The sequence below is a fragment of the Arabidopsis thaliana genome, chromosome 2 (assembly GCF_000001735.4).
Source record: "Arabidopsis thaliana chromosome 2, partial sequence".
Lineage (NCBI taxonomy): Eukaryota > Viridiplantae > Streptophyta > Magnoliopsida > Brassicales > Brassicaceae > Arabidopsis > Arabidopsis thaliana.
In genome coordinates this window covers 18839324-18865181 of record NC_003071.7, presented here as the reverse complement: position 1 = coordinate 18865181, position 25858 = coordinate 18839324, and the positions used below count along the sequence as shown (strand labels likewise).

Genomic DNA, 25858 nt, shown 5'->3' with positions numbered 1-25858 from the left:
TTTATTATAGATTTAATACACACCCGACACTCTGTCAATTCTATAGGCATACGAGCTCACTCCAAATTTAGATTCAGTTTTTTAATACGAACTTTTTAGTTAAGCCAAGATTAGCAATAATATAGATCATTTATTTTCTTGATTGTAGTTTGATTGTTGTTTTTCTCATAATAAAAAAATCCCAGCTAAAATCTGATTTTCAATTTTAAACCAATTTATATGGTAAACAAAATTTTAGTTCGGTATAATTGGAAGAATTAAGTTTTGTTGAATATCAGGAAAAAAGAAGGGGAGGACAAATTTTCTACAGAGGTGACGTGGCATCATTGAACCACTTTACTTGTCGGCAGTGAGGTGTGTTTAATCACGTGTAACGCATCCAATGCGTATGAGAGCTTTACAGCCGCACGATCACATGGGTACAAAAATCAACGGCGAAGCAAAACAAGAGTCTCACACTTATTAAACGCGCGTAGTACGCTCCACCGGTATAAGCTAACGGAGGATATAAAAACTCTTTAACTCATTATTGTCCTAAAATCTCAATTTTATCCATTTTCACGGAAAAAACATAAAATCTGTTCTTCTTCTTCGGCTGAGAGACAATGGCGGAGGAGCAAAAGACGAGTAAGGTTGACGTAGAATCTCCGGCTGTTTTAGCTCCGGCGAAGGAACCGACTCCTGCTCCGGTGGAAGTCGCGGATGAGAAAATTCATAATCCACCTCCCGTCGAGTCCAAAGCTCTTGCCGTTGTAGAAAGTAAGCTTTCTATTTACATACGTGTGTGTTTTATATATGTTAATCTTCTACTTAGGAGGATTCATTCATGTTTACGATGAATTATTATAGTATGTAATTCAGAATTCTTACGTTTGGAACTAAGGTTTCAATTTACAATTAACAAATGGATTTTCTTAAGATGCCTAAGGTTTTTGTGAGTTCTTTTGCATATGACTTGGTCTATACTCTATTTGTTTAGGTGAAATCCATCGCTGTTAGAATTTACAACTTCATCATGGCATTTTCAAGAGAATTATGTTTTTCGAGGATGATATTATTAAAATATGATTAATAGTAAAGCAATGTTCCCTGTAATTAGTGTTATCAAAAAGTGTATGGAATCATGACAAATTAGTTGTGGACAGCTATGAATTAAGGAAAGTGGGTTACTTTCTTAATATTCCTACATTTTTTCCTTCCTTTAAAGTTGCTTAACTCTTGGAAAATAACAATTAAGTACTAACTTTCCAGCAGTTTTTATAATCCTTGAACATTCATTTGTTCATCTTTATTTACTATCTGTAATTCCTTCTGTGTGGAGTTTCGTTTTATAAACTACTATTTTGATGACCTTATTAGCCAATTAGAGCAACAAAATTTAACTTAGTTAAAAGTGAGCTTCTTGCAACAAATATCCATGTGTTATACTTATAAGTGTGCTTCTTGCAGAACCCATCGAGGAGCATACACCTAAGAAAGCTTCATCTGGTTCGGCCGATAGAGGTCAGCTGATAACAACACTTTGTTTCTCATGTCCAGTTTCTTAGTTACTTAGTTCAGTAATTTACTTCAAATGTGTGTTGTGTGTGTTTGGTCAGATGTGATACTTGCCGACTTGGAAAAAGAGAAGAAAACGTCATTCATCAAAGCATGGGAAGAGAGTGAGAAGTCAAAGGCTGAGAACAGGTAAACTTTCATCATCTTCTCACCCAAAGATTACTATTGCTTACAGATCTCTGATGATCTTGAAATGGACAGGGCACAAAAGAAGATCTCTGATGTGCATGCTTGGGAAAATAGCAAGAAAGCAGCCGTAGAAGCTCAACTTAGGAAGATCGAGGAAAAATTAGAGAAGAAAAAAGCGCAGTACGGTGAGAAAATGAAGAACAAAGTAGCTGCAATCCACAAGTTAGCAGAAGAGAAGAGAGCAATGGTTGAAGCTAAAAAAGGAGAAGAGCTTCTCAAAGCTGAAGAAATGGGTGCTAAGTATAGAGCCACTGGTGTAGTACCAAAGGCAACGTGTGGATGTTTCTAAGCCTTTATTGAATTTGTATCTTTGTAACAATTCATCTCTGTTTCTTTCTTCTTCTTTTGTTTTTGTGTGATTCAACAACTCTTTTTAGTTTTTGTTATTTGTTTGGTCGTTTGTGTCTTGTTTACATATTGGGTGATTGTGTGTAAAAGTGAAAGATTAATGGAGTATAATTGTATGAAGCATCAAATCTTGTTTTGCCTTTTGTTTCAGTTGTACGACTTCACATCTGATCTGTAACTCTTAAAATGCTAAGACACTTGACTTGACACACACCAACTATAATCCTTAAACAGTTCAGGCACAGGTGGAGATCTAAAAGCAATAAACAAGCGAATGAAGTTAAAATGTCTTCTTCGGTTTGATCTCACTACTCGGAAATTCCTCTCAAGTCTTCAAGATGAGAGAACATCAAAATGAAAAGGTGAAAAGGTTTCTAAGAACATGAAAATTAGAGATGAGAGAAGACAACTTTAAGGTTCATATCATGCAGCAGAAGAAGTCTTCAATTCAAACCAAATCAAGCCGGTACTGCTTTAAAGGTTTAGACACAATCAACCGCTTCCATCGCCATCAACCACCTATACTGTCTCTTCTTGCCTCAGTACAGTACTCTATGTGTTGCCTTCATCTCTAGAACGAGCTAGTGGCTGCCAAAGCTGAATGATTTGCCTCCTCACTACACCTAAATAACCGCAAACCAAAATCAATGGAAATTTGGTCTATGAGCAATGCAGGTTAGTTCTAATGTCAAGATGCCTAGAGAGGGATTTGTCTCACCGGTTAGTCCATCAATGCCTTGCCGGGTAGAGAATGTACACCAGGTAGAAGTTACTGACAGTAGATTGCCTTGTCGATAAGTGAAGGTATGGGCTTGATTTCAGTTCCAAGTTCTTGCTCTGTCTGATACCTGTTGGAAACCAAATAATTGAGTAAGAAAGCTATAGCATCTATGAAAAGAGAGGCCACACCAGTTGAGAAAAAGAAACACGAACATTTTGAAGCGGTCCTCATAAGTTACCAAATTCACAGCCAACCCAAGGTGTCCAAATCGTCCTGATCTGCCTACCTGGTAATATAATGAAGCAAAAACCCATTCACAATTTGAACAAATAAAACAGAGCAGGTTCTCAAGAAGATAAACCAAAATCGGCTTCCCTTAACATACCCTATGTAGATACGACTCAGAAGTCCTAGGAAAATCGAAATTTATCACCACATTCACAGCTTGAATGTCAATCCCACGTGTAAACAAATCTGCAACAGACAGACATTCCCCGTGAAACATAAACACATTTGTCAATGTTCAAGCACATGAAATACACAAAACGTACCAGTGCAAACAAGATTTCTGCATGCACCATTGCGGAAATCATGGAAAACCCTGTTCCGATGGTCTTGAACCATCTTTGCATGGATATAGAAGCATGAGTAACCAAGTTCTGTAATTTTCTTGGCCAACAGCTCAACACGATTAACAGAGTTGCAAAAGATAATGGATTGGTTTATTTGGAGCTGCAATAGATAAAACAATATTTCCTTTAAAAGATACATCAAGTAGCCAGAAAATAAAACATTGGGGTTTTAAGACTGTAACAAAACTCTGACCTTAGAGAATAGCGTGTTAAGGCAGTGCACCTTCTGTCTCTCTTCAACAAAAGCATAATATTGGGTAACACCCATAAGTGTGAGCTGATCCATGAGATTGATAATGTAAGGCTTCTTGAGATACCGATCCTTGAAAGACTTCACAGTGACAGGAAATGTAGCTGAAAACATCAAAATCTGCCGGCTCTCTGGCAAGAACTGTATCAACTCCTCTATAGAAGGTTGAAATTCTACAGACAAAAGCTTGTCGGCCTGAAAAAAGATGTTTGCGAGTTAAGACCATGAGCTCATGAGGAAAAGAAAATTATTCAATCAAAATCTGCAAATATGAAGCATAAGAGGAATCGATTTTGTTTTAACTTTAGAGAAAGTTATGTTCAGGGAAAAACTAGAAATGTCCTTTTGGGCAAAAATCCAACAATGTTTGTTAATAAGAAAAATCTAGCTCAGGGGTAATAGAATTAGGAACTCACCTCATCCATTACAAGCATGGCACAATCTTTCAAAACACACACACCCTTTTTGGCAAGATCTAATATTCTTCCAGGAGTTCCAACCAGTAAATGGACAGGTTGATACAATCGCATGATATCATCCCTCAGACTGGTACCGCCAGTGGTGACCATAACCTCAATTTTCAAATATTTGGAAAGCTCCTTGCAAACCTGGGATGTCTGAAGGGCGAGCTCTCGGGTTGGAACTAGAATTACGGCTGCATAAGAAAAAAGATCAACAAAAGTACTGAAAACTCAGTAAGAAAGTAGGGTTTCACTGGAAGTTCCACTGATCAACTAACTCACTACAGAGAAAGGTAGGAGATCTTTTAACAGAGAAAAGTTCTAAAAGGAAAGTAAAAAACCTTGAATGACATTGTTCTCTGGATCAATTTTCTCAAGGGTAGGAATGCAGAAGGCACCAGTCTTCCCAGTACCATTTTTGGCTCTAGCAAGAATATCACTACCAGTCAAAGCAATGGGAATGCTTTCTTCCTGAATAGGAGATGGTTTTTCAAAACCCTTCTCATATATTCCCCTAAGCAGATCCCTCTTCAAAAAGTAATCTTCAAATTCATTTCCTTTAGTGGCAGTCACATCCTGAAGACAAGATATGGAAAAACTAAGTTCTAAGGGAACTGCTGTCTTGTCAAAACAAAAATCATATAACTATGCAATCATTCATACCTCTGTCTGGTAACGATTATCTCGTGGTGGCAGCTTTAAGGTTGCTTTCCAGTCTTCATTACTGATAAGCATAAGAAAACACATAACCCGTTAAACATCACAACAAGAGCACCATTCATAATAACCATTCTTCCAAACGAGCACTTACTTAGAATCGCTAATAGCTTCAGATTGAACCGTTTTTTCGACCTCATCTATGTAACTTGGATCACCAGGAAGCTGAGCCCGTCGAGACCATTGTTGTTCTTGCTGCTGCTGTTGTTGTTGTTGTTGCTGCTGCAGTTGCTGTTGCTGTTGAATCTGCTGGGGATAACCTCGCTGAACGTACTGCTGAGCATCAGATTGAGACTGGAGATACTGAGGAGGCTGAGGCTGAGGTTGCTGTGGAAACGGAGTCCGTGACTGAAGGTACTGTTGAGGCTGAGGTGGATTCGGATTCCGTGACTGAAAATTAGGATCCGGACCAGGACCCGCCGCACCAATCCCCGGTGGAAATCTTCCTCTATTATTATTATTATTATTCATCTCGATCTCGAAACAGAGAACTCTAATTCTACCAAGAAATCTTCACAAGCTCACAAATCGTAAATCTAAGAAGAGGCTATAAACAACAATCTGGAGAATGTTAGGTCACACGTAGCTTCGTAAGAGATGATTGATTGATTGATTGATTGGACTCTCTCTCTCGGGGGAGGGCAAGATCGGAATATGCTAACAATTATCCACAAAACCGTTTCCGCCAGAAACTAATCGAGCTTAGCTAAGATGAATAATTTTCTTTTGTCGTCTGGTTGGTTAGTGAGAAAGTGAAAGATACATACACTCGCCGGAGTCGTTGTTGTTGTTTAGGTCGTCAAGTGGATTTTCATTACACGGACAGGCTCTTCTTCAGTTTCACTCACTCTTATCCACATTTATTTCACTAAATTAGCCTTGTACGTTCGTATAATTATGAAATAACCCCCACATTTCTTTGTATTTATCATTATTCTCTCGTAATTTTTAAAAATAGATCTTCGGATCTTCCGCAAACAGAGCGTACGGCTGAAAACGTCGATACCCTTCATTGTGCTCGGAGTCTAAAATTGTAAAATTGAAATTAGAATTTTGATGATCGACAATGATTGAATGGCTTCTCCTCTTTCGAATCTCTACCACTAGAACCAAAATTACCACAAATTCTCATTTCTTCAAGAATTTTTGATAAATAAGACAGAGAACTTGAGAGATGAAAAGAAAAAAACACAAAACCTGGTGTTTTTTCTCTCGTCGTCGTTTGGTCGTGTCCTAAGACAAGAACCGGCGAACGAAGAACAAACTTTTTGAATCTAACATCCGAAAGAAAGAGAGAAAATGTCGTTTACAGGAACATTGGATAAATGCAAGGCCTGTGACAAAACCGTGTACGTGATGGATTTGTTAACATTAGAGGGTAATACTTATCACAAATCATGTTTCAGATGCACCCATTGCAAAGGCACTCTCGTGGTATTTCTCTTTTCTTCTTCTTCCTCCATTGTTACTCTGTTTTTCGACAATGCTTCATTGTTTTAAAAGACCACATCTTTTCTTAACACAGATAAGCAATTACTCATCAATGGATGGAGTTCTTTACTGTAAGCCACACTTCGAACAGCTTTTCAAAGAATCTGGCAATTACAGCAAGAATTTTCAGGCAGGAAAGACCGAGAAGCCCAATGATCATCTGGTAATGTCTTCAAAGATTCATCATCTTGTTTTTATTTCCTCTTTTTTTTCATCTGATTTGTCTCAATTGATGGATACTGCAAGACTCGAACTCCAAGCAAGTTATCATCATTCTTCAGTGGAACACAAGACAAATGTGCGACTTGTAAGAAGACGGTTTACCCACTTGAGAAAGTAACAATGGAAGGAGAAAGTTACCACAAGACTTGCTTCAGGTGCACACACAGTGGTTGTCCTTTGACTCACTCTTCTTACGCTTCTCTTAATGGCGTCCTCTACTGTAAAGTCCACTTCAATCAGCTCTTTCTCGAGAAAGGCAGTTACAATCACGTCCATCAAGCCGCTGCTAACCACCGTCGATCCGCCTCTTCTGGTGGCGCTTCTCCTCCTTCTGATGATCACAAACCTGACGACACCGCCTCAATTCCCGAAGCAAAAGAAGATGACGCTGCCCCTGAAGCTGCAGGAGAAGAGGAGCCTGAGCCGGTCGTTGAGTCTTGAAAATGTCGTGGAGGAATGATCTTATCAGTTCTCAAGTTTGAAGTTTTTATATGCGTTTCTGTTTAATGAATATATAAATACAAATTGTTGTTGTTTCTTCTTGTAAATTCTTGTAAAGTTTTAAAGCTCTTTTTGGAGAGAATCTGTTGTAAACAAAATCTTTAACATCCAATTTTTTTTGAAGAGGATATTTTTAACCTTTAGTTTTAAAACTTTGAGGACCATGTTCTGAAACAAAAGGTTATAACAAGATATTTTATTTGATGAATCAAAATTCAAAACATACGGTATAGATAGCATTCAAACACACTTCTCTCCATTTCTTGTAATCAAGAGTTGTGAGATTTCGCCAAAGAAGAATCAAACTCTTGACACTGTGTTCTTGAGATGAGTAGTGTTTCAAGACATGAACAGAGCCTTGCATTTTGCCACTGTGTCATCTGGACTCGTAACTGCAACAACAGAAACAATCCTATTTGTCATGAAAATATCTCGCAACACAAACATACAGAGATTAAACGATAATATATCCAAGTAGCTGACCTGAATGGCCAATTGTTTTTGGTGATTCATAGATTTCATAGTCATTTCCACCCTGCAGAAGTAAAAGCCATATTTTTACCCATCAAGCTCAACGGAAACCATACAACAACTCTAATGAATAGATTTGCAGAGTTGAGATGAGTCTTATACCTCATAGGTCTTGTCACCGAAGAAATGGATTTCACTGAAGTCCTCGAGGTATTGCAAGCAGTAAGTCTTATCCCAACCTTTAGGGAAGACCTAAGTCATAACAATTTGATTAGACTCAGTGACTCAAAAAATGGATTTAAGAAATTGTTATAATCCACATTTTGATTCTACTCACATCGAAGCTTATCTGTCCCCCAATTGAGAAAGTAAGGTTAAGATGTGCAAACCGCTCACGAAGTTCAGCTACCATCTTTGGTCGGATGTTTTGAACCTTTTAAAAAAAGTGTTGAATGACAATGCTCAAAATATATTCTATAAGAAATTGAACAAACTAAATATAGTTTCTTCTACCTTATCATATCTCTCAAATTCATCTCTTTCTTCTTGGCTGCAGTTGCGACCAATGGGTGATACATTGAGCATTCCATTTCGGAATTCAATAAATGTTCCCCTATGTATACAAATTTCAAGAAAATAAATCATCTTATCACTTTGCAAACATGATTAGAGACTAGCAGTTGGATCCACGTTATACCTCTTAATTGGAATATCCAGGTCTGCAATGTAGTGCAGCGTGAAATTTATCAACTCCTGCATCATCAATTTACGCTATCAGAAACTATCTATATACATATATACTTGCATACACTTCAACATCAATAAAACCACTAAAGCAACTGCTGCTACGACACATGAAGGACAGTGATATGAGTTTACCTTGAGTTTATCGTCTCCAAGGTGCAGCTTCAGGCTCTGAGAAAAAAGATACAAACTATTAAGAAACGATAAAACAACAATGTGGATGTAAGTAAGTAAAGCTATAGGTTCATATGCACCTGAATTCCAATGGATTTCCCATCTTTATGGGCGACAAGACCATTCTCAGAGAAACAATAATCATAGTCGTTTGTGACTGCAAAATTTACAAATTCAAAAGTTTAAGCCAAGAGAATCTCACAAGGCAAGAAAATTAGAGCCAGATCTAAAACTCCTTCTTGAACTAAGACTTAGGTAAATCAAACTCATTCCACAATTTGAACTCAACCAACTTAATGATCAGCAGCTATCCCAAATTCCAAATCTACAGACTTCAAGGATCTTCTGTATGCATGCTACTAATGGATCTAGTCAAAGATTTGAAGCAGAGAAAATCTATATAGTTTGTCTCCACTTTTAAAGGATCCATCCATATATAGTAGAAAAGAGCAAAAGAGACCATTCTAATAGAAGTAGGAAAATATCCTTTCTTTGAATACCAAATCGAAAATTCTACAGCAGGTTATAGTTTTTCCGATCCGATCACAGTCGTACCTGTTTTGCCAAGCTGCTCAGATATCTTACTTAGATCAGATCCACCGACGACTCCAATAGTGACGACCTGAAACTCTCACATACATTATATCAAACACTAAGTAGGCATAAACACAACCAACAGAAACGGAACTTAGCAACGATGGATCAATGAGATACCTTTCGCAATTCTCGGATAAAATCGAGCAATTCTGGAGTAGCTTCCTTCCTTGGAGCTGTGAGAGTACCGTCGACGTCGAACAAAGCGATCACTCCGGGAATTTTCGCCGCCATTGAATCCGGTGGTAGGGAATGATGAAGAGTTTTCAAATTAGAAGATGATAATGGCGGAACATGTAAATATATAAATTGGACCGATCTAATCTTTATTCTTTAACCAAAGAGTGTCGCTTAAACTATGGGTCCTCACTTTTTCTCCTAGAGATCAGTGATTGGTTGATAAAATAATCGTGACACATCAAAATTATTCTTTTCTAACAATCCTTATTTATGTTATATAAAGGGTACTTGGACGTTGTTGACCCAAAAAACATGAAATAGTATTGAGGCCGAAAACAATTAATTTTATGAAGAAGCAATTTGGGCCAGTACTACTAATGGTTTTCGCCTTTTTGGGCCATCCGGTTTATATTTGTATATCATTATGCAAATTGGGAAATATGACTTTATAACCAAAAAAAAATTCAAACGAGAGCACTTGACAAAAAAACAAGGTGATATTTGATGTATTTTCACACAAATGATAAGAGGAACAAGAGCGTGCACTTCACACAGCAACGTTTATATTAAACGGTTGTATGCAACGTTTATATTAAACGGTTGTATGCAACGGTAAACCGGAGAATATGTAATGTAACGGTAATATTTTGTTTTATAAAAAAAGGAAATTAATTAACTCACACCAATCTATAAATACGGACTTACTTCATCATTAAGAGATAAGAAAATCTCGCACTAAGGAGAAGAAAAAAACCCTAGAATCGAATCCTCTTTACGTTGAGGATCTTCAAAAGTCTTCTTTGTATATAACCTAATCGATCAGCGGTTCAGAGAAACGGTTATGGTTTTTTCTAATTATATCGTCGGCGCTAGTGAAGATCCGGTGACGAAGACTTGCATGAACGCTATGGCGGTGAAGATACTCGCTCTAGGATCTGTTTTGGCGGTTCTAAGTTCTAATGGTTATTTCAATAAAAATATTCGGCTTCGTGAATCGTAATTCGTGACAATCAGCGACGGAGATCGCGACGGAGAGACTGGGGAATTCGTTTCCGATAACGGTGGTGGTCTGGTGGAGGACTGCTTTGCCGTAAGATTAGAGATGGTGTCGTTTGGGCTCAGGACTAAGGTGCAATTCTTCAAAGCCCAACAATATCAATTTCAGCCCGCCATAAAAGTCAATTCTTAGCCCTATTTTCTTTTTAGCCCTTAAATTACTTAGATTTACAAACTGAGATAGAAGTTATGAATATTTTTTTATAAGGTTTTAAAATTTTGATTTTTTCCCATCTAAGGGTTTTCAAATTTAATTTGGATATTAAATTTATAAAATGATATGAAAGCTGACCGGATTTTGAATCCTGTCATTTGACCTAATCATTTGATCGTTAGCCGATTCCACAAATTCAACTTGTTTTCGCATCGTTTAGTAGATTTAATATACAAGTTATTAATATATTTTTTTTAAAGGTGATTTTTGTTCTTTTCTTTCTTACGGTTTTCAAATTTTAATTTGGATATTAAATTTACAAAATGATATGGAAACTAACCGGATTTTGGATCCTGTCATTTGACCTAGTCATTTGATCGTTAGCCGATTCCACTAATTCAACTTGTTTTTCACATCGTTTTATAGATTTAATATACATGTTATTAATATTTTTCTAAGAGGTTTTTTATAAATTTTATTTTTGTTCTTTTCTTTCTTACAGTTTTTGATCGTTAGCCGATTCCACTAATTTAACTTGTTTTCGCATCGTTTTGTAGATCTAATATACAAATTATTAACATTTTCGAAAAATTTTAAAATTTTTGTTTTTTTTTCTTTTTTATGGTTTTTAACTTTTAATTTGGATATTAGATTTACAAAATAAAATAAAAATTAACCGGATTTTGGATCTTGTCATTTGAAGTCGTATGCCGATACCACTAATTCAACTTGTTTTCACAATGTTTTGTAGAATTAATATACAAGTTTCATATTAATATATTTTCAAAAGTTTTAAATTTTTGTTTTTTATTCTTTCATTTTTACAGTTTTTATTTTTAAATTTGAATATTAATTTTTACAAAATGATATGAAAACTAATCGAATTATGGATCATGTCATTTGACCTTTGCATCGTTTTGTGGATTATATACAAGTTATGAATATTTTTTAAAAAAGTTTCATTTTTTTTTCTTTCTTTTTTACGGTTTTCCTCCCCTCATTGTTCTTTTATCAATCTTTGTAATTCCTTTCAAATACAACATTAACAATATACAAAATAGTAGTGAGACGAGACACAAGCAGTTCCTATGACTCGTTACATTCTTGTGTGATCACTATCAGTGTGCAAACGAGCTTTGTCACATCATTAAAAATCGAAACTTGCATCCATTGCAGAAAAAGCTTGTCAACCTAAGATCTCCAAGAAAATAAGGAATGCTTCCATTTGCATCTCCGGCGAATTCACTGTGAATTTTCCACTTGGCTCTGGCCTGCGTTGAAGATGATAGCTTTTTGAAGAAGACGAGGTTTTATGGCTTAAGAGAATATAGCATTCACAAAAGCCTCCGGATCAAAAGGTTGGAGATCTTCTACAGCTTCTCCTACACCGATAAACTTTACGGGAATGCCCAATTCCTCAACCACACTGACCTGCAAGACATGGAGAACCAGTTTCAATGACAGAGCTAATGAAAAATAAGAGCTTTGAATGAGATCAAAAATTTTATGAGATATTTACCACACAGCCTCCTCTAGCAGAGCCATCTAGTTTCGTCAATATCAAACCGGTGATACCAACAACCTGAAAAAAATGTAACCCAGAAACCTCAAGATTTTACGAAGAAATTCTAGTTTGGGGAGCCAGAATCACTAGGTTTAGGTAGTTTCGTATGGTACCTCGTTGAATTCTCTAGCTTGTGGAAGCATGTTCAAACCAGTGTTTCCATCAAGGACAAGTAGGATCTCCTAACAATTCCGTAAAATATTATTTTTAGCTAACGCATGATCGAAATTGGAGACTAACAGAGTGTAATAATATAAGCAAGATAACAGAATAGGATAAGTAAAAAGGCTCACTCACATTAGGTGCACCAGAGACAATCTTGCCCACTGCTTTTTTGCACGCAATCAACTCCTCCATCAAACTGTAATTAGTATGGAGACCTTACATAAAGAGGTGTAATGTTCCTCAGATTCAGTAAAGACGGTACATAAGCATGTTTTTTAAGTCAGCAAGCAAACTCTTGTATGCTTACGTCCAGATGTGTCGCACAGTACAACATCATAACCTTCCTCCTTCCCCCTTTTCACAGCCTTTGAGAGAACTATTCAGAAACAGAACAAACATGTTAAAGTTGTTTGTGCACCAAACACCGATACTGGCAAGCCAAAATAACAATGCATTGGTTTACCCGTGGCTGCTTTAGCCTTGTCTCCTTCAGCCACAACAATCTCACACCCAGTCCTCTCTGCCCATATCTCTAATTGGTCACTTGCTGCTGCTCTAAATGTATCACCTGCTGCCATTAATACCTATGACAAATCATCGCAGGATTGCTGATGAACATACTGATACTCAATTCTATTTCTACCTACCCTGGCAAAATTTCTCATCACCTATTTGAGCAACCACTTTCTAGTCTCAACTCTCAAGAGAAGAACAAAAAGGATCTAGTTTACATGATATCAAACATGAAAGGTGTACCTTAGTTCCTTCATTTTTCAATCTATGAGCCAGCTTTCCTGAAAAACAAAAGCCAGAATCTTTCACATAAATCTTTCTGTGGCTAAGCCAAAGCAAACCAGCTAGTCATTTGAATTCCCACTCTAAAGCATTAATGCCAATTTCCTTACCAAGAGATGTCGTCTTCCCACCTCCGTTCACTCCAACAATCATTATAACAGCTGGTTTCCTGATACACCATAACATATAACCAGACTTAGAACCACAATCTTTCATAACTCCACTTCAACAGAGCAGAGGCGTGAAAGAATAACAAGTAACACAGCTAAATGAAGAGAACCTAAAACCCAATTGAAGCTCTGTCTTGCTGTTTTTCTTAGCCAGCATCTCCAACACACTTTCCTTCAATGCATCCTACACCATTCAGAAGTACAATCAACTAGCTATAAACCCTAATCCCTAACATAACCACAATTTCGTTCAAATCAACCTTAATCTCGCTTCCTGATTTGAGTTTTCCTGACATGATATCCTCTCTTAGCCTCTCCACAATTCTAACAGTAATCTTCGGTCCAAAATCAGAAACCAAAAGCGCCTACATTGAATTATTCCCACTATTAGGTTTCAGGGAAACTCCATTTGCATCTGAAACCCAGAGAATCAACAATAATTCGAATTAAGATGGCTTTAAAATTAAAAAACCTCTTCCAATTCATCAAGAACTCGGTCTGTTTCAGCAAGATTCCAGAAGAGTAAGAGCTCGTCGATGACTGCTAGATTTTCCCTAGTCTTAGAGAATCCGGAGAAAACTTTCTCCACGTCGCTTTTGGCCTTCTCCTTAATCAACCGACCCAGCCGCGTGAAGAATCCGCTCGGTCCGGCCGAGCACCGGAACCGGGTCATTCGTGGACGAAATTCTCCTCTGAGAGGAAATAATCCGATCCGTTCGGAGGAGAACGGCGATATACGTCCGGCGAGAAACGAGAGGTGAGCAGAAGAAGTTGCCATGGCAGTTGTGCTAGAGAATCTGTGTAAGTTACTGACTTACTGGATAATAATCTTTTTTATACGCTGCGTTTTACGTTTCTATTGTTTCCCAATAATGAACCAATCTGCAAAAAAATGAATAATGAAAAACGCAGCGTTAATGCTTAATTTTTTGAAAACTATTAATTATAATTATAAATAAAAAAAATCCTCAAATACAAATTTGTTTTGTATATAATAGATTACGTCTTTTTATATTCTATCTATCTAGATTACAAGTTTTATCAAGGATATGTTAGTAAATTAGTGAGAGAAAATAGTTAATCATCTACAGTTATCATTTTGAAAACTATAATTAGTTTTATTTGTTTATATACTAATTTCTCTTTCAAAGGTATGTTTATATCTTACTTTGAACGATTTTCAAAGATATTGGAAATTTGAAATCATAAGATTTATCCTCAAACGAGCACAACAAGTAACTAGCAATCATTCAGCTACAATCACATCAACTATTTCATTCATTGATGGCGCCATTAAGCTTTGGTACAAAGTATGTATGTTTTAAAACCTACTACTATATTTGATTTCTTTTTCTTTTGCCTCTATTTCCCGTAGATTTCTCAAATGTCCATAGAACGACTTTAAGACTTGATCCAAAGGATGTAAACAAAGTCCAACAACTTCTTCACACGTGATTCAATTTTAACTCAAAAGTGCATTTGTGGCGAATACTAGTTTGACAATTTATATTTTGTTGGCAAACAATTTATAGGACTTCGCCTATTTTGATTATTATATACACCAAATTTGTTTGCTGAGGACGACCAAAAGTGAAGACTCCAAATTTGTTTCCTTAGGTATAACGTTTAACTTATCTTTTTCTCTTATGTTTCGCATTTGTCGTATATTTGGTACACCAACAGCCGAACACATTCATACAAGCGTCATAAACGTGACATAAGCAAAACGATGTCATGAACGATTAGATGGTATGTGGAAAAATGTTACTAAGACAATTTGCTGGTCTGTTTTCTTTAACGAGTACTTGAAATTACATATGCATGTACTACACAGTTATAGTACATACATGTGTTCCACACAAAAAATATAAATAAATCACAATCTTTTTTCCACAGAATTGATAATGTGGGTTGAGTTTTCCCATCAACGGATCGGATCTCTAAATTCAGTGGTTTAGACCTGACTTTATATATACATATCGTGTAAATTACTTTAGATTTTGGTTTGAGAGTCTCTAATTATAAAAGAAAAAACAAGTGGCCGATTATAAATTTCAAATCTGTTGAATTATCTAATTAACAATTTGCTTATTTTAATAAATATTTTTATTATTTTTGTTTTTGGTAGCCATTTTTAAATTCTATCTTCTTATATTAATAAGCACCGAGAAATACTTGGTGATTATTCTAATTTTTTATATTTTTATATGTATTCGGTCAAAATTTATAGATTTTTAACTCTATTACTCTATATTTAATGACTAGTACATGTTCTCCGTTTTTTGAATATCTGAATTGGCATTCTAAAAAAAAACACTTACAATATTCGTAAACCATACCTTGTAAGTTAGAATTAGCAATTCCATTCCCGCTATCCACCAAAAACGGTATAAGAAAGAACTAGTAGATATTGACCTAGATTGACTGTATACTTTTATCAAGTCAACACGACAACATTGTAGAAAAAGTACTACATAGTTGATATGAGTGCCTAATCCATGTGCCATGAAATAACTGGGCAACAAACAACAAATTTCCAGAAACAGTCTGTAATGATTTATTCATCAGTACTGCAAGCTAAGCCCATCGGTCATCTTGGGTCATATGATAATATACATATAATAATATCTCGCAAAAATACATTATAGAGTGAGCGACCACATCGTTGCAGTTTTAAACTATTGTTAAATATATGAACATTTCCACAGCTATTTAGCTTAGCTCACGACACGATGCTGCTGACATATGTAATTTACAATGTATAGCCATGCATGCATGTGTTTGTTGGCCAAGATTTTTCAGTTTTTACCTTTCCCAGCTATTACCTACATCCACTTTGAATTGGGATAAATCACGTAACTACGACTACAATACCAATTTGTATTAATGTAATTAACTGTTACGTCAAAATAATTGATCAAAATTATATATATACGCAAATGTGAGAAAGCGCGGCAGCGGCTCTAGTGTGTTCTGGGACGGTAAGTTGTTCTTCGTGCAATGCCAATGGCCATCACAGCTTTTCGTGTTAACGAGGGGGTTTAATTGCTCCTTAAATGTTTCAATCACTATATGATAAGAGCACGTTTGTTACATTAGTCTCAAAAGTGAAGATATACGATTAATTTATATATAGTCTGTTACATTTTGTGATAAAATTGTTATTGAAATTATTAACTGGCTATGGATCACAGGTTTTAAAAGTCGATTATTTTGGTGCAGACAAAAAAAAAACGCGTCCCGTCGACGTTTGGCAAGAATGATGCAAAAAATACCTGAAACTTCGTTCGAATTGTCGCCACAGTTTCCTTCAGAAACAAGTCAACTTAATCGCTTGTGTTCGACACGTGCCGTATCAACGACTCCATTGACTTTTCCCAAAACATTACGTACACAATTGTATTCTTCAAGTTACTACTTTCATAATTCTGTTCAAACTAAGGTTCTAATTTCGTGAATGCATGCGTATTATAACAAATTGCACTTGTTGACAAAACTTTGTATAACAAAAAAAGACATCCGTGAAATTTCTAAGGCCTGAGAGCCTTTCTCTTCTTTCTTTCTTTTTCGGAAAACAAAAAGTATTTGAACAAAGCGAATATGAAGATGTCTTTTGTAGTGGAGAGGCGTCTATTCTTTGGAAAATGCTACTGAATAATCTTTTAAAACAAACCATTAATAATTCTGACTTTAAGGAAATTAAGCAAATAAGTTAATTATGTAGTGATGTCGTCATCAAATCAAATTAATAACACGCATCTATGTAGTCACGCCGCACACCACCGTTGATCATGCCACCGGCCAAAGCATCGAGGAACCATCCGATCGACCACGTCATTATTCCTATCTATTTTATTCCATCATCCCCTGAGAAAAGCATGGAATTATATTTTATGTAGAAATCAAAATTCAGAATAAAAATATATACCCGGTCCGTTACGTGATAAGAAAAGAATATATACCCGTTAGGATTAAAAAATTTAAAATTGTACAAACGGTCTAGTGTGAGAAAAATACAATTTAAACCAAAAACAAAATGTGAGAAAATAAATTTTGTTTGCACTTTCCGAGAAAAAAAGATACTTAGAACAAAAAAAATAATAGAAAGTGACTGGAAACAACTACGAAAAGGGACGGTGTTCCTCAGTCAATTTAGCTAAGCTATATAATATAAACTCATCCTCTCTAACAAATCTCACGAAACGAAACAATAAGGAATCTCCTGCAAAGAGGATTAGACTTATACATATAGAAACATAAAACACACAAAACACACCATGTCGTATTCAACATTCAAAAGATCACTGGAGATTGAGGTAATCTCAGCGGAAGGACTCAAGGTAGATCGAAAACCATTGAAGAAGAAAACATACAGCGTTGTGAGAATCGATGAGAAATCTTGGGCTTCCAAAGTGGATGAACTAGGAGGGAGTTATCCAATTTGGAAAGATAGATTTGATATGGAGATGCCAATAAACGCAAGTGTAAGGTTTATATCCATTGAGGTTTACTATCGCACAAGTGGTAGTGGGAGGGACAAAAACGTAGGTTACGCCAAGATTCCGGTGACGGATTTCATGGGAGGTTTTGCTCCACAAGGGCATTTGAATTTCTTGAGTTACAGGTTGAGAGATGAGTATGGTGACAAATGCGGAATCGTCAATGTGTCTATCATGGTGAAACCTGACGGTAATGATCATAAATCATCGTTGCCGTCGTCGTCGTTTGCGGTGGCTCCGGTGGATTATGCTGCGTGTTCTTGGCAAGCTACGGCGGCGGCGAGGAATAATCAAATGTGGAGACCGAGGACATCTTCATCAATGGTTTCGACTGCTGGTTATGGTGGTGGTCGTGTAGTCACCGGCGTTCCTGTTTGGTGTGCGTATCAACGGCCGTCTTAATTTTTATTTATTTTCTCGTATATATGCATGCACAGATTTATCTTTGATGTTTTTTGTCATATTTTATTCCATAAATAAACGTTTGATTTATCATTGATTAATCTAACAATTTTAAATGAATAAAATAAATAAAATCCATCTTTAACTTACAAGTCTTCTGAGAATTAACGCTTCAACAATCAAGATAGAAACAAAAAAAGTTCTAGCTTTGTATCAGATTATTTTTCTGAAATAATAAGACTAGTCATGAAATCTCCCATTTCCACTACAATGCATTAACTATATAAGTTTTTGTTTTCAGCTTTTAACAAAAACAACTAGTCGTCTGTGATTCTATCACTTTGATGGAAGCCCGGTTCGACATGCGGGAGACGCGTAGCTATTATGAAAATTGCGCATAAATGATGGATTTGGGTCCATCAGAATCGTTTGACATAAAGACGGGATAGTTGAGCATCTAAGCTTCTTCTTTTTATTTTCTTCTCATTTTCTGGTTGAGATAGTGCTTGAAAAACCATGTAATTAGCATCCTAATAATAAATAATCATCTTTATTTATCAAATGTTTTTATTATATGACCAATCCAAATAACACATTTTTATCCTACTTCTTTTTAACATAGTCTTAAAATTCAAGTCAATTTATATATGTTGGTATTAAATGACCAAACCAAACAACTAATTTTAACAAATTATCAATAATTGTTTTCACCAAAAAGGTGAGACTTTTTATTTTTAGAGGTTGGAGTTTGCATGATCATGTTCTTCATTTTTTCTATATAATTTGGTTTATAATGAGTTTTGTTTGAAATTGTAGATGCTCAATCTAGCTAGGAAATCAACATTCTTTCGACAAGCAGCCAAGAATATCACTCTTGCTGTGAACGAGGTTAGTTCCTCAACTACTCGTAGGCCATAAAAGACTTAGATGGGTAATGGATGACATATATGTTTGTACCATCGTTCTTTAACCTTTAAAAAAAATCTATTTGATTAAATTTTCAATGTAATATCATCGTTCTTTTACTTTATTTCATTTTGGCTCAAGATCCTACTCAAATGATGAGAAACTCCCTCTCACAAGGCAATACCTCAATACCAACAAGCCGTTACTCAAGCAAACATTCGAACGAGCATACAAGATACCCCAGCGGAAACTCAAAGGTAGGCGACCTATCAAATTTCTACCCGCTGATGGCCTATACATCGAGAGGGGTTTGAGAGCCATTAAGAAAAAGTTTGAGATGCCTGGCGAGATCACAACAGACATTGACCAGAACGGATGTGAATTTGTTCTAGTATTTGGATATGACCGAAATCAATGAGCTAGATGAGAACGGGGAGAAGAAGAAGGTTCCTTGCACCTATTACCTAAAGTATTGATAATTTGATATGGTTTGATTTTCTTATAAAGTAGTGATAGCTTTCAAACAAATTTTTTATTTTTAGCTCTTTTGCTTTGTAATTTTTAATAAACTTGAATCATGTTAAAGAAAATTACATAATCATAAATACAGTGGATCATCATCATATGATAATAATAATTGATCTTTAACATACTTGGAATTATAAAAAGAATTATGTAGGCAGCCCCAACTAAAAGGGGTAGAGCAGAGGTGGGCAGGAGGTCCATACGTTTTGTAAAAACCAATCGATCTGGAAAACTATTTTTTGTTTATTTCATAAGACAAGAATAATGACAACAATTATTGAGAATTTATTGTTGTATAAAAAATTGAAAAAAAAAAAAAAAAACATTGTAAGAAAAAAAAAACTCAAAAATCAGGAGAGAGCACTAGTGTTGTTTTTATCTTCATCAGGCGCAGGAACGGTCCAATACTGTTTCACCGCATAGTAAATCTTCTCTCTTTCATGAGGACCCTTCTCGTGGTCAGCAATTCTACCTTCCCATTCTAATCCTTTGGTTAATTCCTTAACCTTGATCAAAACGTCCACGTCATCTCTTATAATCACACCACCACCCGGTCTAAGAATTCGGTCCATCTCCAACAATATCTCCTCCGGTTCACATTGACCTTGGTACAATGTGAAAACCGAGTCAGCATGGATAAAATCATACGTTCTTGGATACGTCGACATGGCTTCACACCTAACAAAAAAGAAGGAAAACCGAGTAAATCATATCCTTTCACAAGAAAAATTCCGGTTTAGTTTAAGTTTGGTTTAAACTTACCAGTTTTGATACGTTCCGATTAGACCACGCTCGTAGATGACACCGAGCGTATTGAGCTTAGCCTCGACCGGGACAACGTTCATGACCCAGACCGGATCATCCGCTAGAGCCGCCGCGAATCCACCGAGGTAAGCGTTCATGTCGACTAAGTTTCTGTATCTCCCGGTTTCACCCAACTGGTAATCTAACTTCTTGTAATAAGAAACTCTCTGTTTCCACAGTTTCGTGTTCTCCAAGAAAGCTTCAGGTGTGATTTCCTCGAGAGCGCCTTTGTTTACTCTCGGAGGAATCGCGTTTAATCTAGCCGGCCACTTTTCTACCTTCCCTCCGGCCACCGTCTTTAGATCCTCAGCGTCATCAACTTCAGGTAATGGTGTCAAACAAGAATCCATCTTCGTATACCTGAATCATTCCAAAATTTATAGCCAAATTCTAACATTTCTAAATCTTAGATATAGAAACTGATTGATTACCAGGCCATGTCGGGATCTTGATCATGACGACAAAACTCCGGATTTTTCAAAACCTCTCTGGTTTTCTTACAGTCAATGTGGTTAAAGGGTTTTTGCCAAATAGCAAGATCATCTCTTTGAACAACTTTCTTCCAACACAAGCTTCTCGCGACCTGCTCGATCTGAGTCTGCTCTGCATTCAAATCATCCATGGTCCGTTCCCACCCTTTCCACCGTTTCTGCCAATTAATCGGCGGTCCAGAAAGTATCCAGTACCCTCCTGGTCTTAAAACCCTATCCACCTCCATCAAGTAAGCCCCATCTGCAACACAACACAAAGTGTTAGAACTCAAAACTCAAAAGGGAGTAATCTCCTACTTATTTAGGGTTTAGAGTCGAACCGTTTTGGCCCCACGGAATAAGGCAACGAGAGCAATGTGCTAAATCAAAGGCTCTAGAAGGGTACGGTAGGCGGATTGTAGCCATGATTCCGATCATCGCCGGCACACCACGCTCGAGTGCGAACTGGACTTGAGCTTCGTGTGTGTCTCTTGGTGCAAATGACATCGTTGTAATGTTTCTTGATAAAAGATATGCACCGAAGCTAGCCACCTGAAAAACCAAAGACACATTTGATTGATCACACCAATAAAACTCAAAAAGACATATGGTTTTCTTGTTTTGACAAATGAAGTCAAACTAAGAGACAAGAAAATATATTCTTCATTTTGACTCAACTACTAGTTTATTTTTTCAACTTTACAGGTTTAACGGTAGAGTATGAGTAGGTCAACAGTGACATTAGACGATTAGGTGACTTTAGTGGGTCACACTCAGAAACCAAAAATGTTGAAACAATATGCTTTCATTTTTAACATTGAATCTACAAAATTGTGATGCACTAATTCCAAATTTTAATTATTGTTCACTTATATGAGAGTAAACTAATCAAATGGAATTTAGATTAGATATGGATATGCATGAATATATCTTTTTAGTTAATATTTGACGTCCCAACAGATTATTCGATTGAACAAATCGGTGACGGAAAATCTTCTATTTTTTTCTTTATTTAAATTTGAAATATAATAAAATAAAGATTACGAATATGCATAATAAAATCGAACCGGGTGGTTCGGTTTAATTAGAGTGAAGAGAATTTTGAACGTACCCCGCAACCGGTATCGATGGCTGTACGGATAGAGCCGTCGCTGAGATCAATCAACCGTCCGATATCATCAATGTAAGCATCAGCGCCACGTGGAAACATCGTACCTCCACCAGGGAACCAAAACCGATCATTCTCGTACCGGACCCAATTCTGATTCTTTTTCTCAACCGTAAGCTCCGTGTGAGGCACATTAGCGAACCACGCCACGTCACGACTCGCCGGCCATCGGAACGGCGTTTTGTAACCGTACGGCGCCGGAATTCTGCACTTCAAGATTTCTTCTCTCTCGGGACAATGCCTTTGCCTATACTCCAATCTCTCCCTCGAGAATTTCAACGATCGCTTCGCGTCTTCGCATGGCGTGTGCTCGCTCAACGCGGCGGCACACGACGGGAAACTAACGGCGGTTTCCGTCACCGGAGGTGGATCTTGAATGTTGTGATGCGCGTCGAAGTCGAGATCTTTCGTAGAATTAGGTCTGGTGAATCCCTCGCACGGTGTACCGTCTGAATCATCGAAGGCGGCGCGTGGATTAACCGCCGTGTTTTGCCAAATACCGAGAAGGTAGCTAGCGATGCAGAGAAGAGCAACTAGGGTTACGTAGTAAAGATTGGCCTTCTTAGTCCGAGATGAGATTCTTGTAAATAAATTCATCTCTTAAAGAAAAAAAAATCAATCAATCAATGGTAGAATTTTTTAGAAACCAAATTGACATATATTTATAATAGACACAACGATGAAAGAATCGAATGTGTGACGAGTGAAGTTTTCAAGGGTTGATATGAAGTGGTTCGATGGTGTAATATAAAGGGAAGAGAGAAAATAGAAGCGAGTGTTAGGTACGCGCTTTAAGGTCAAAGGGTCAATGAGTTTTAATTTTATTTTTATGTATTCGTGAGAGATTAGGCTTAAAACGTGCGAGCTAGTCATAGGCAACAATGGGGAAATTATTTTGTTCAAAATATTATTCTTTTCCATTTTCAGCGAATTATTAGATTTTATCTTTTAGAAAATTAGGAAAATTAAGGATTTTGTAGTATATTCATGCATTGTATTATGAGAAATATATCTTTTATTCTTTTAACATTATTTTAAAAAGAAGTAAAATTGATTTGAGAATCCGCGTTTGTGAAAGTGCACGCTCCGGTGAAGCGAGTGAAGGTTGATACATAGGTGATGAGGGGTCCGTTTGGGTCCTTTGGATGCAAAGAGACGCAATCCCAATTGCACTTTTCACCGGTTCGAACCAATTTTAATACTTAACCGAAGCACTTTTTGCTCACACCGTTTTTAACTGATATTCTCTGTTGCTCTGTATATACGCCAGTTATGGGAATGTAATATGCACTTTTTTGGGGGGACACTGGACAGAGGAAGTTTAAACCTTGCGGGATTGTGAAGAAATCCCAAAGAAGCAATGTATATTGCCATTGGAATCGTAAAAGGCAGTGAGAGTTTGGTTTGCGTTAATTGATCCAAACAACATTTTGTACCTTACACAGTTACACCTAACCTAAACAATACCCATGACATTGGACTGGAAACATTTGAAACGAATGGAACCGAAGTGATTTTATCGAACTTAACTCAAGTTTACAAATTAATAATTATAACAGATCTTAATGATAAGTTGTTAAGATTATCCAGGTAAAATTGATGATTTCTTATGATTTAAATTTAGAGTTTAATCTAAAACTAATTTGAACAAATGTAACAAAAAAATCAAACCAAATCTTACATTTCGGAATTAAATTCCCAAAATCTTCGTATCCATGCATGGGCCTATCAACAACTTTCAAGATATTTTTTTATAGAAAAATATCGAGGATTTTCATATTTAATAAAAAATAGCATTCAGTGTAAAATGAGCGTTCCACGATGCATGGATGCTCTTCAGACTCCAAGTTGTAGCTTTAGGCGGAATGAAGCCCAAAGTCTATTATAATAATCAGATCAAAACATATATGTAGTTGGATTTTGCCTCTAGTTATTGCGTAGCAGAAACAACATCTCATAATAATGCAATACTATTGAGTATTGAAACTTGTGTATCAAGAATCTGAGGCATAAATTTATAATAACCGTAATTCCTGCAAATAAGTATTTTATACGATGTTTTATAACAGCAGTGAATTTCCTTAATAATAAGAAGAACAGAAACTTTCTGAAATGACTTTCTCCTTAACACCAGCTTCCTCGATTGACTTCAGGGTGTTTTGATCTTGGGGCGTGTCGGAAGCAACTGTGTTTGTGGAGAACAATGAGAATCATGTAAATATCAGAATTCAGAAGAAGAAAGTTACGAAATTGGAAAGTGAGGTCTTGTGGATGAAACAAGTGTTACCTGGTAACAAGAAATGATGGAGGTGATGAATCCAAAAGCTCCGGTGACACGAGGAGTGATCTTCGTTGGAGCTAACTGAAGAAGACCAGCTGCTACAACAATGTCCATAGCTGATTTGATCAAAGCAAGTGACCTCTCGTTTGATTTTTTTAGCTTAGCACGATAATCCTCATCCTACATTTTTATACAATTTGAATTGAGTCTCTTATAATAAGATTTTGTAGAATTAGAAGTTTCTTAACAAAGAAGAAAACTTTACCTGATACTTGTTTCCATTCTTGAGTCCCTTTTCGATCTTCTTCATTGATGAAGAAAGCCTTCCCATCTCACCAACCTGATAACAGTGAAAACCGATACATAAGCTGGCGAAAAAGGCCAAGATGACATGAGGAATCGATCGGAAAAGTGAAAGAAGAGGCGGACCTCGACTAAAGTTGTGCAGACAGAAGATCCCATCCAGCAGAAGAGAGATATACGTCCAAGTAACTCAGCTCGTTCTTTGTTCTGTGTTGAGATAACACATATAAGACATTAGCCAAACACACAAAACTAGAATACACCAGTGGAACATAAACTTGATGATCTCTCTCTCTCTCACCTTATATATTCCTGATCTCCCAAGCCAGACAATTTGATCCAGGAACAAGAATGTAGATAAAAGTGCGTTCTTCGACTGAAAATAACAACAAAGATTGATACAGAACAAAGATATAAAACCGAAACGAACTCTGAGCTTTGATCTCTAAAGCACCTACCTTTCCAAGTAAAACAAGAGGAAGAGGAGTTCCTTTAGGCACAGGACTGATAAGACCATGCAAGTCATTCACAAACTGCAACAATGATAATATTTAGTTAATTAAACAAAGAGGTAAAAACACACTCTAATCAAAATCAAAAGGATTAACCTTGAAAAGACGGAAGACTTTTCTTGCTAAGCTAGTAGATTTGTCAACATTTTGAGCAGTACCAGGTTGTCCACCACTCAAGAACTTGGAACCATACTGTATAGCTCTGCATAACTTATCTCTTGCCTCTGCTTTGTTCAAATACATTACCACAAGTGCTAGCTCTGCTCTTGATACATCTAACGTCGTCCCCATCTTCTTCTACCTACTAATCAAATTCCAAAATATCTACTACTAATCACAAGGCAGGACGAAATTGGAAAATTTCTACTAGTTTTGATCAAAGAAAAAAATCAAGAACACCACGAAAAAATGTAAACAAATCATAGAAAGAAATCAAAAGAATTTCGATTCGAAATACCTTTGGGAGAGATGTGTGAACAGAGATAGAGAGAGAGAGTGATCAATTAAAATTCGCAATGCCTCTGTTTTTGGCTTGATCTTCTTTTGATTGTGTGTGTAATCGGAGATAGGGCTTGTTTGGTCATCTTCGTTTCCCGATAAACAGACAAAACACGTCGTTGGGTCAACGCACTCATCTCTTCAATCTTTCATTCTAAGCCGTTGATCATGTTGACTCTTTTTATGTGTACTGTGTACACCACATTGGATCATCCTCTCCCACTCTGCTTTCGGAAGTTGAGGATATTTCGCGCGTCCCAACCACGTGGCACACATATCTAGGACAACAAGATTGAAATTCCACGTGGATTTTTTACATTTATTTGGGGCAATA

General features: G+C 36.6%; 8 protein-coding genes, 1 long non-coding RNA gene and 1 other non-coding gene across 13 annotated transcripts; 4 read left to right on the top strand and 6 right to left on the bottom strand.

Moving 5' to 3' along the window:
• Positions 1 to 440: 440 nt before the first annotated feature.
• On the top strand, positions 441 to 2229 carry AT2G45820 (Remorin family protein). The gene is made up of 4 exons (NM_130145.6): positions 441 to 759; positions 1450 to 1503; positions 1599 to 1686; positions 1759 to 2229. The coding sequence occupies exons 1-4, from the start codon at positions 606 to 608 to the stop codon at positions 2033 to 2035; spliced, it is 573 nt and encodes a 190-aa protein (NP_182106.1). The 5' UTR covers positions 441 to 605; the 3' UTR covers positions 2036 to 2229.
• On the bottom strand, positions 2212 to 5710 carry AT2G45810 (DEA(D/H)-box RNA helicase family protein). Its single transcript, NM_130144.4, has 10 exons — positions 4970 to 5710; positions 4822 to 4882; positions 4500 to 4734; positions 4114 to 4352; positions 3641 to 3892; positions 3367 to 3547; positions 3201 to 3289; positions 3028 to 3101; positions 2813 to 2942; positions 2212 to 2717 (listed from the first exon to the last, which is right to left on the bottom strand). The coding sequence occupies exons 1-9, from the start codon at positions 5344 to 5346 to the stop codon at positions 2864 to 2866; spliced, it is 1587 nt and encodes a 528-aa protein (NP_182105.1). The 5' UTR covers positions 5347 to 5710; the 3' UTR covers positions 2212 to 2717; positions 2813 to 2863.
• Positions 5711 to 5903: 193 nt separating this feature from the next.
• Positions 5904 to 6998, bottom strand: AT2G09665. Its single transcript, NR_140578.1, has 2 exons — positions 6727 to 6998; positions 5904 to 6641 (listed from the first exon to the last, which is right to left on the bottom strand). It is a non-coding gene; the product is annotated as an other RNA (long non-coding RNA).
• PLIM2a (GATA type zinc finger transcription factor family protein) lies at positions 5904 to 7241 on the top strand. Of its 2 annotated transcripts, NM_130143.4 has the most exons (3): positions 5904 to 6309; positions 6401 to 6529; positions 6613 to 7241. In NM_130143.4, exons 1-3 carry the CDS (start codon positions 6175 to 6177, stop codon positions 7027 to 7029), a joined length of 681 nt encoding a protein of 226 aa, NP_182104.1. In that variant the 5' UTR covers positions 5904 to 6174; the 3' UTR covers positions 7030 to 7241. The 2 variants fall into 2 exon arrangements, with proteins under 2 accessions (NP_182104.1, NP_001031545.1); NM_001036468.2 differs by having other exon boundaries at positions 5993 to 6529.
• PMM (phosphomannomutase) lies at positions 7164 to 9507 on the bottom strand. The gene is made up of 10 exons (NM_130142.4): positions 9193 to 9507; positions 9034 to 9100; positions 8559 to 8635; positions 8440 to 8475; positions 8258 to 8313; positions 8074 to 8173; positions 7898 to 7993; positions 7723 to 7812; positions 7573 to 7624; positions 7164 to 7481 (listed from the first exon to the last, which is right to left on the bottom strand). The coding sequence occupies exons 1-10, from the start codon at positions 9304 to 9306 to the stop codon at positions 7429 to 7431; spliced, it is 741 nt and encodes a 246-aa protein (NP_182103.1). The 5' UTR covers positions 9307 to 9507; the 3' UTR covers positions 7164 to 7428.
• A 490-nt stretch (positions 9508 to 9997) lies between these two features.
• Positions 9998 to 10627, top strand: AT2G45780. Its single transcript, NR_143780.1, has one exon. It is a non-coding gene; the product is annotated as an other RNA (non-coding RNA).
• Positions 10628 to 11440: 813 nt separating this feature from the next.
• On the bottom strand, positions 11441 to 14094 carry CPFTSY (signal recognition particle receptor protein, chloroplast (FTSY)). The gene is made up of 11 exons (NM_130140.3): positions 13629 to 14094; positions 13417 to 13521; positions 13267 to 13340; positions 13097 to 13155; positions 12948 to 12985; positions 12655 to 12775; positions 12499 to 12567; positions 12324 to 12406; positions 12140 to 12208; positions 11982 to 12044; positions 11441 to 11893 (listed from the first exon to the last, which is right to left on the bottom strand). Exons 1-11 carry the CDS (start codon positions 13932 to 13934, stop codon positions 11780 to 11782), a joined length of 1101 nt encoding a protein of 366 aa, NP_566056.1. The 5' UTR covers positions 13935 to 14094; the 3' UTR covers positions 11441 to 11779.
• Positions 14095 to 17346: 3252 nt separating this feature from the next.
• BAP2 (BON association protein 2) lies at positions 17347 to 18238 on the top strand. Its single transcript, NM_130139.3, has one exon. The coding sequence runs from the start codon at positions 17434 to 17436 to the stop codon at positions 18055 to 18057; it is 624 nt and encodes a 207-aa protein (NP_182100.2). The 5' UTR covers positions 17347 to 17433; the 3' UTR covers positions 18058 to 18238.
• Positions 18239 to 19605: 1367 nt separating this feature from the next.
• Positions 19606 to 22666, bottom strand: AT2G45750 (S-adenosyl-L-methionine-dependent methyltransferases superfamily protein). Its single transcript, NM_130138.3, has 5 exons — positions 21874 to 22666; positions 21104 to 21314; positions 20724 to 21024; positions 20251 to 20652; positions 19606 to 20166 (listed from the first exon to the last, which is right to left on the bottom strand). Exons 1-5 carry the CDS (start codon positions 22525 to 22527, stop codon positions 19839 to 19841), a joined length of 1896 nt encoding a protein of 631 aa, NP_182099.1. The 5' UTR covers positions 22528 to 22666; the 3' UTR covers positions 19606 to 19838.
• Positions 22667 to 23778: 1112 nt separating this feature from the next.
• PEX11D (peroxin 11D) lies at positions 23779 to 25747 on the bottom strand. 3 transcript variants are annotated; one of them, NM_180110.5, is made up of 8 exons: positions 25484 to 25747; positions 25123 to 25330; positions 24973 to 25047; positions 24816 to 24890; positions 24641 to 24721; positions 24477 to 24551; positions 24218 to 24391; positions 23779 to 24115 (listed from the first exon to the last, which is right to left on the bottom strand). In NM_180110.5, exons 2-8 carry the CDS (start codon positions 25315 to 25317, stop codon positions 24080 to 24082), a joined length of 711 nt encoding a protein of 236 aa, NP_850441.1. In that variant the 5' UTR covers positions 25318 to 25330; positions 25484 to 25747; the 3' UTR covers positions 23779 to 24079. The 3 variants fall into 3 exon arrangements, with proteins under 3 accessions (NP_850441.1, NP_001031544.1, NP_566055.1); NM_001036467.3 differs by having other exon boundaries at positions 25123 to 25327; positions 25484 to 25594; NM_130137.6 differs by having other exon boundaries at positions 25123 to 25507.
• Positions 25748 to 25858: the final 111 nt, after the last annotated feature.

Bases quoted from the DNA above. Each gene is read 5' to 3' on its own strand.
- BAP2 (NM_130139.3), top strand. From the start codon at position 17,434: ATGTCGTATTCAACATTCAAAAGATCACTGGAGATTGAGGTAATCTCA.
- CPFTSY (NM_130140.3), bottom strand. From the start codon at position 13,934: ATGGCAACTTCTTCTGCTCACCTCTCGTTTCTCGCCGGACGTATATCG. The intron at 12,776-12,947 runs GTACACCTTTCA...GATTTGTCATAG, and splicing joins TGAAAAATGAAGGAACTAAG to GTATTAATGGCAGCAGGTGA. The intron at 11,894-11,981 runs GTAAATATCTCA...CATGTCTTGCAG, and splicing joins CTGCTAGAGGAGGCTGTGTG to GTCAGTGTGGTTGAGGAATT.
- AT2G45810 (NM_130144.4), bottom strand. From the start codon at position 5,346: ATGAATAATAATAATAATAATAGAGGAAGATTTCCACCGGGGATTGGT. The intron at 4,883-4,969 runs GTAAGTGCTCGT...TATGCTTATCAG, and splicing joins GAAGCTATTAGCGATTCTAA to TAATGAAGACTGGAAAGCAA. The intron at 2,943-3,027 runs GTTCGTGTTTCT...GGTTTCCAACAG, and splicing joins TATGAGGACCGCTTCAAAAT to GTATCAGACAGAGCAAGAAC.
- AT2G45750 (NM_130138.3), bottom strand. From the start codon at position 22,527: ATGAATTTATTTACAAGAATCTCATCTCGGACTAAGAAGGCCAATCTT. The intron at 21,315-21,873 runs GTACGTTCAAAA...TTGGTTTTTCAG, and splicing joins CCATCGATACCGGTTGCGGG to GTGGCTAGCTTCGGTGCATA. The intron at 20,653-20,723 runs GTAATCAATCAG...GGAATGATTCAG, and splicing joins CAAGATCCCGACATGGCCTG to GTATACGAAGATGGATTCTT.
- PEX11D (NM_180110.5), bottom strand. From the start codon at position 25,317: ATGGGGACGACGTTAGATGTATCAAGAGCAGAGCTAGCACTTGTGGTA. The intron at 25,048-25,122 runs GTTAATCCTTTT...TCATTGTTGCAG, and splicing joins AAGTCTTCCGTCTTTTCAAG to TTTGTGAATGACTTGCATGG. The intron at 24,552-24,640 runs GTCCGCCTCTTC...CACTGTTATCAG, and splicing joins TCTGCACAACTTTAGTCGAG to GTTGGTGAGATGGGAAGGCT.
- AT2G45820 (NM_130145.6), top strand. From the start codon at position 606: ATGGCGGAGGAGCAAAAGACGAGTAAGGTTGACGTAGAATCTCCGGCT. The intron at 1,504-1,598 runs GTCAGCTGATAA...GTGTTTGGTCAG, and splicing joins ATCTGGTTCGGCCGATAGAG to ATGTGATACTTGCCGACTTG. The intron at 1,687-1,758 runs GTAAACTTTCAT...TGAAATGGACAG, and splicing joins AAGTCAAAGGCTGAGAACAG to GGCACAAAAGAAGATCTCTG.
- PMM (NM_130142.4), bottom strand. From the start codon at position 9,306: ATGGCGGCGAAAATTCCCGGAGTGATCGCTTTGTTCGACGTCGACGGT. The intron at 8,636-9,033 runs GTACGACTGTGA...TAAATTTTGCAG, and splicing joins TGAGCAGCTTGGCAAAACAG to TCACAAACGACTATGATTAT. The intron at 8,314-8,439 runs GTAAACTCATAT...TTGATGATGCAG, and splicing joins TTGGAGACGATAAACTCAAG to GAGTTGATAAATTTCACGCT.
- PLIM2a (NM_130143.4), top strand. From the start codon at position 6,175: ATGTCGTTTACAGGAACATTGGATAAATGCAAGGCCTGTGACAAAACC. The intron at 6,310-6,400 runs GTATTTCTCTTT...TTCTTAACACAG, and splicing joins ATTGCAAAGGCACTCTCGTG to ATAAGCAATTACTCATCAAT. The intron at 6,530-6,612 runs GTAATGTCTTCA...GGATACTGCAAG, and splicing joins AGAAGCCCAATGATCATCTG to ACTCGAACTCCAAGCAAGTT.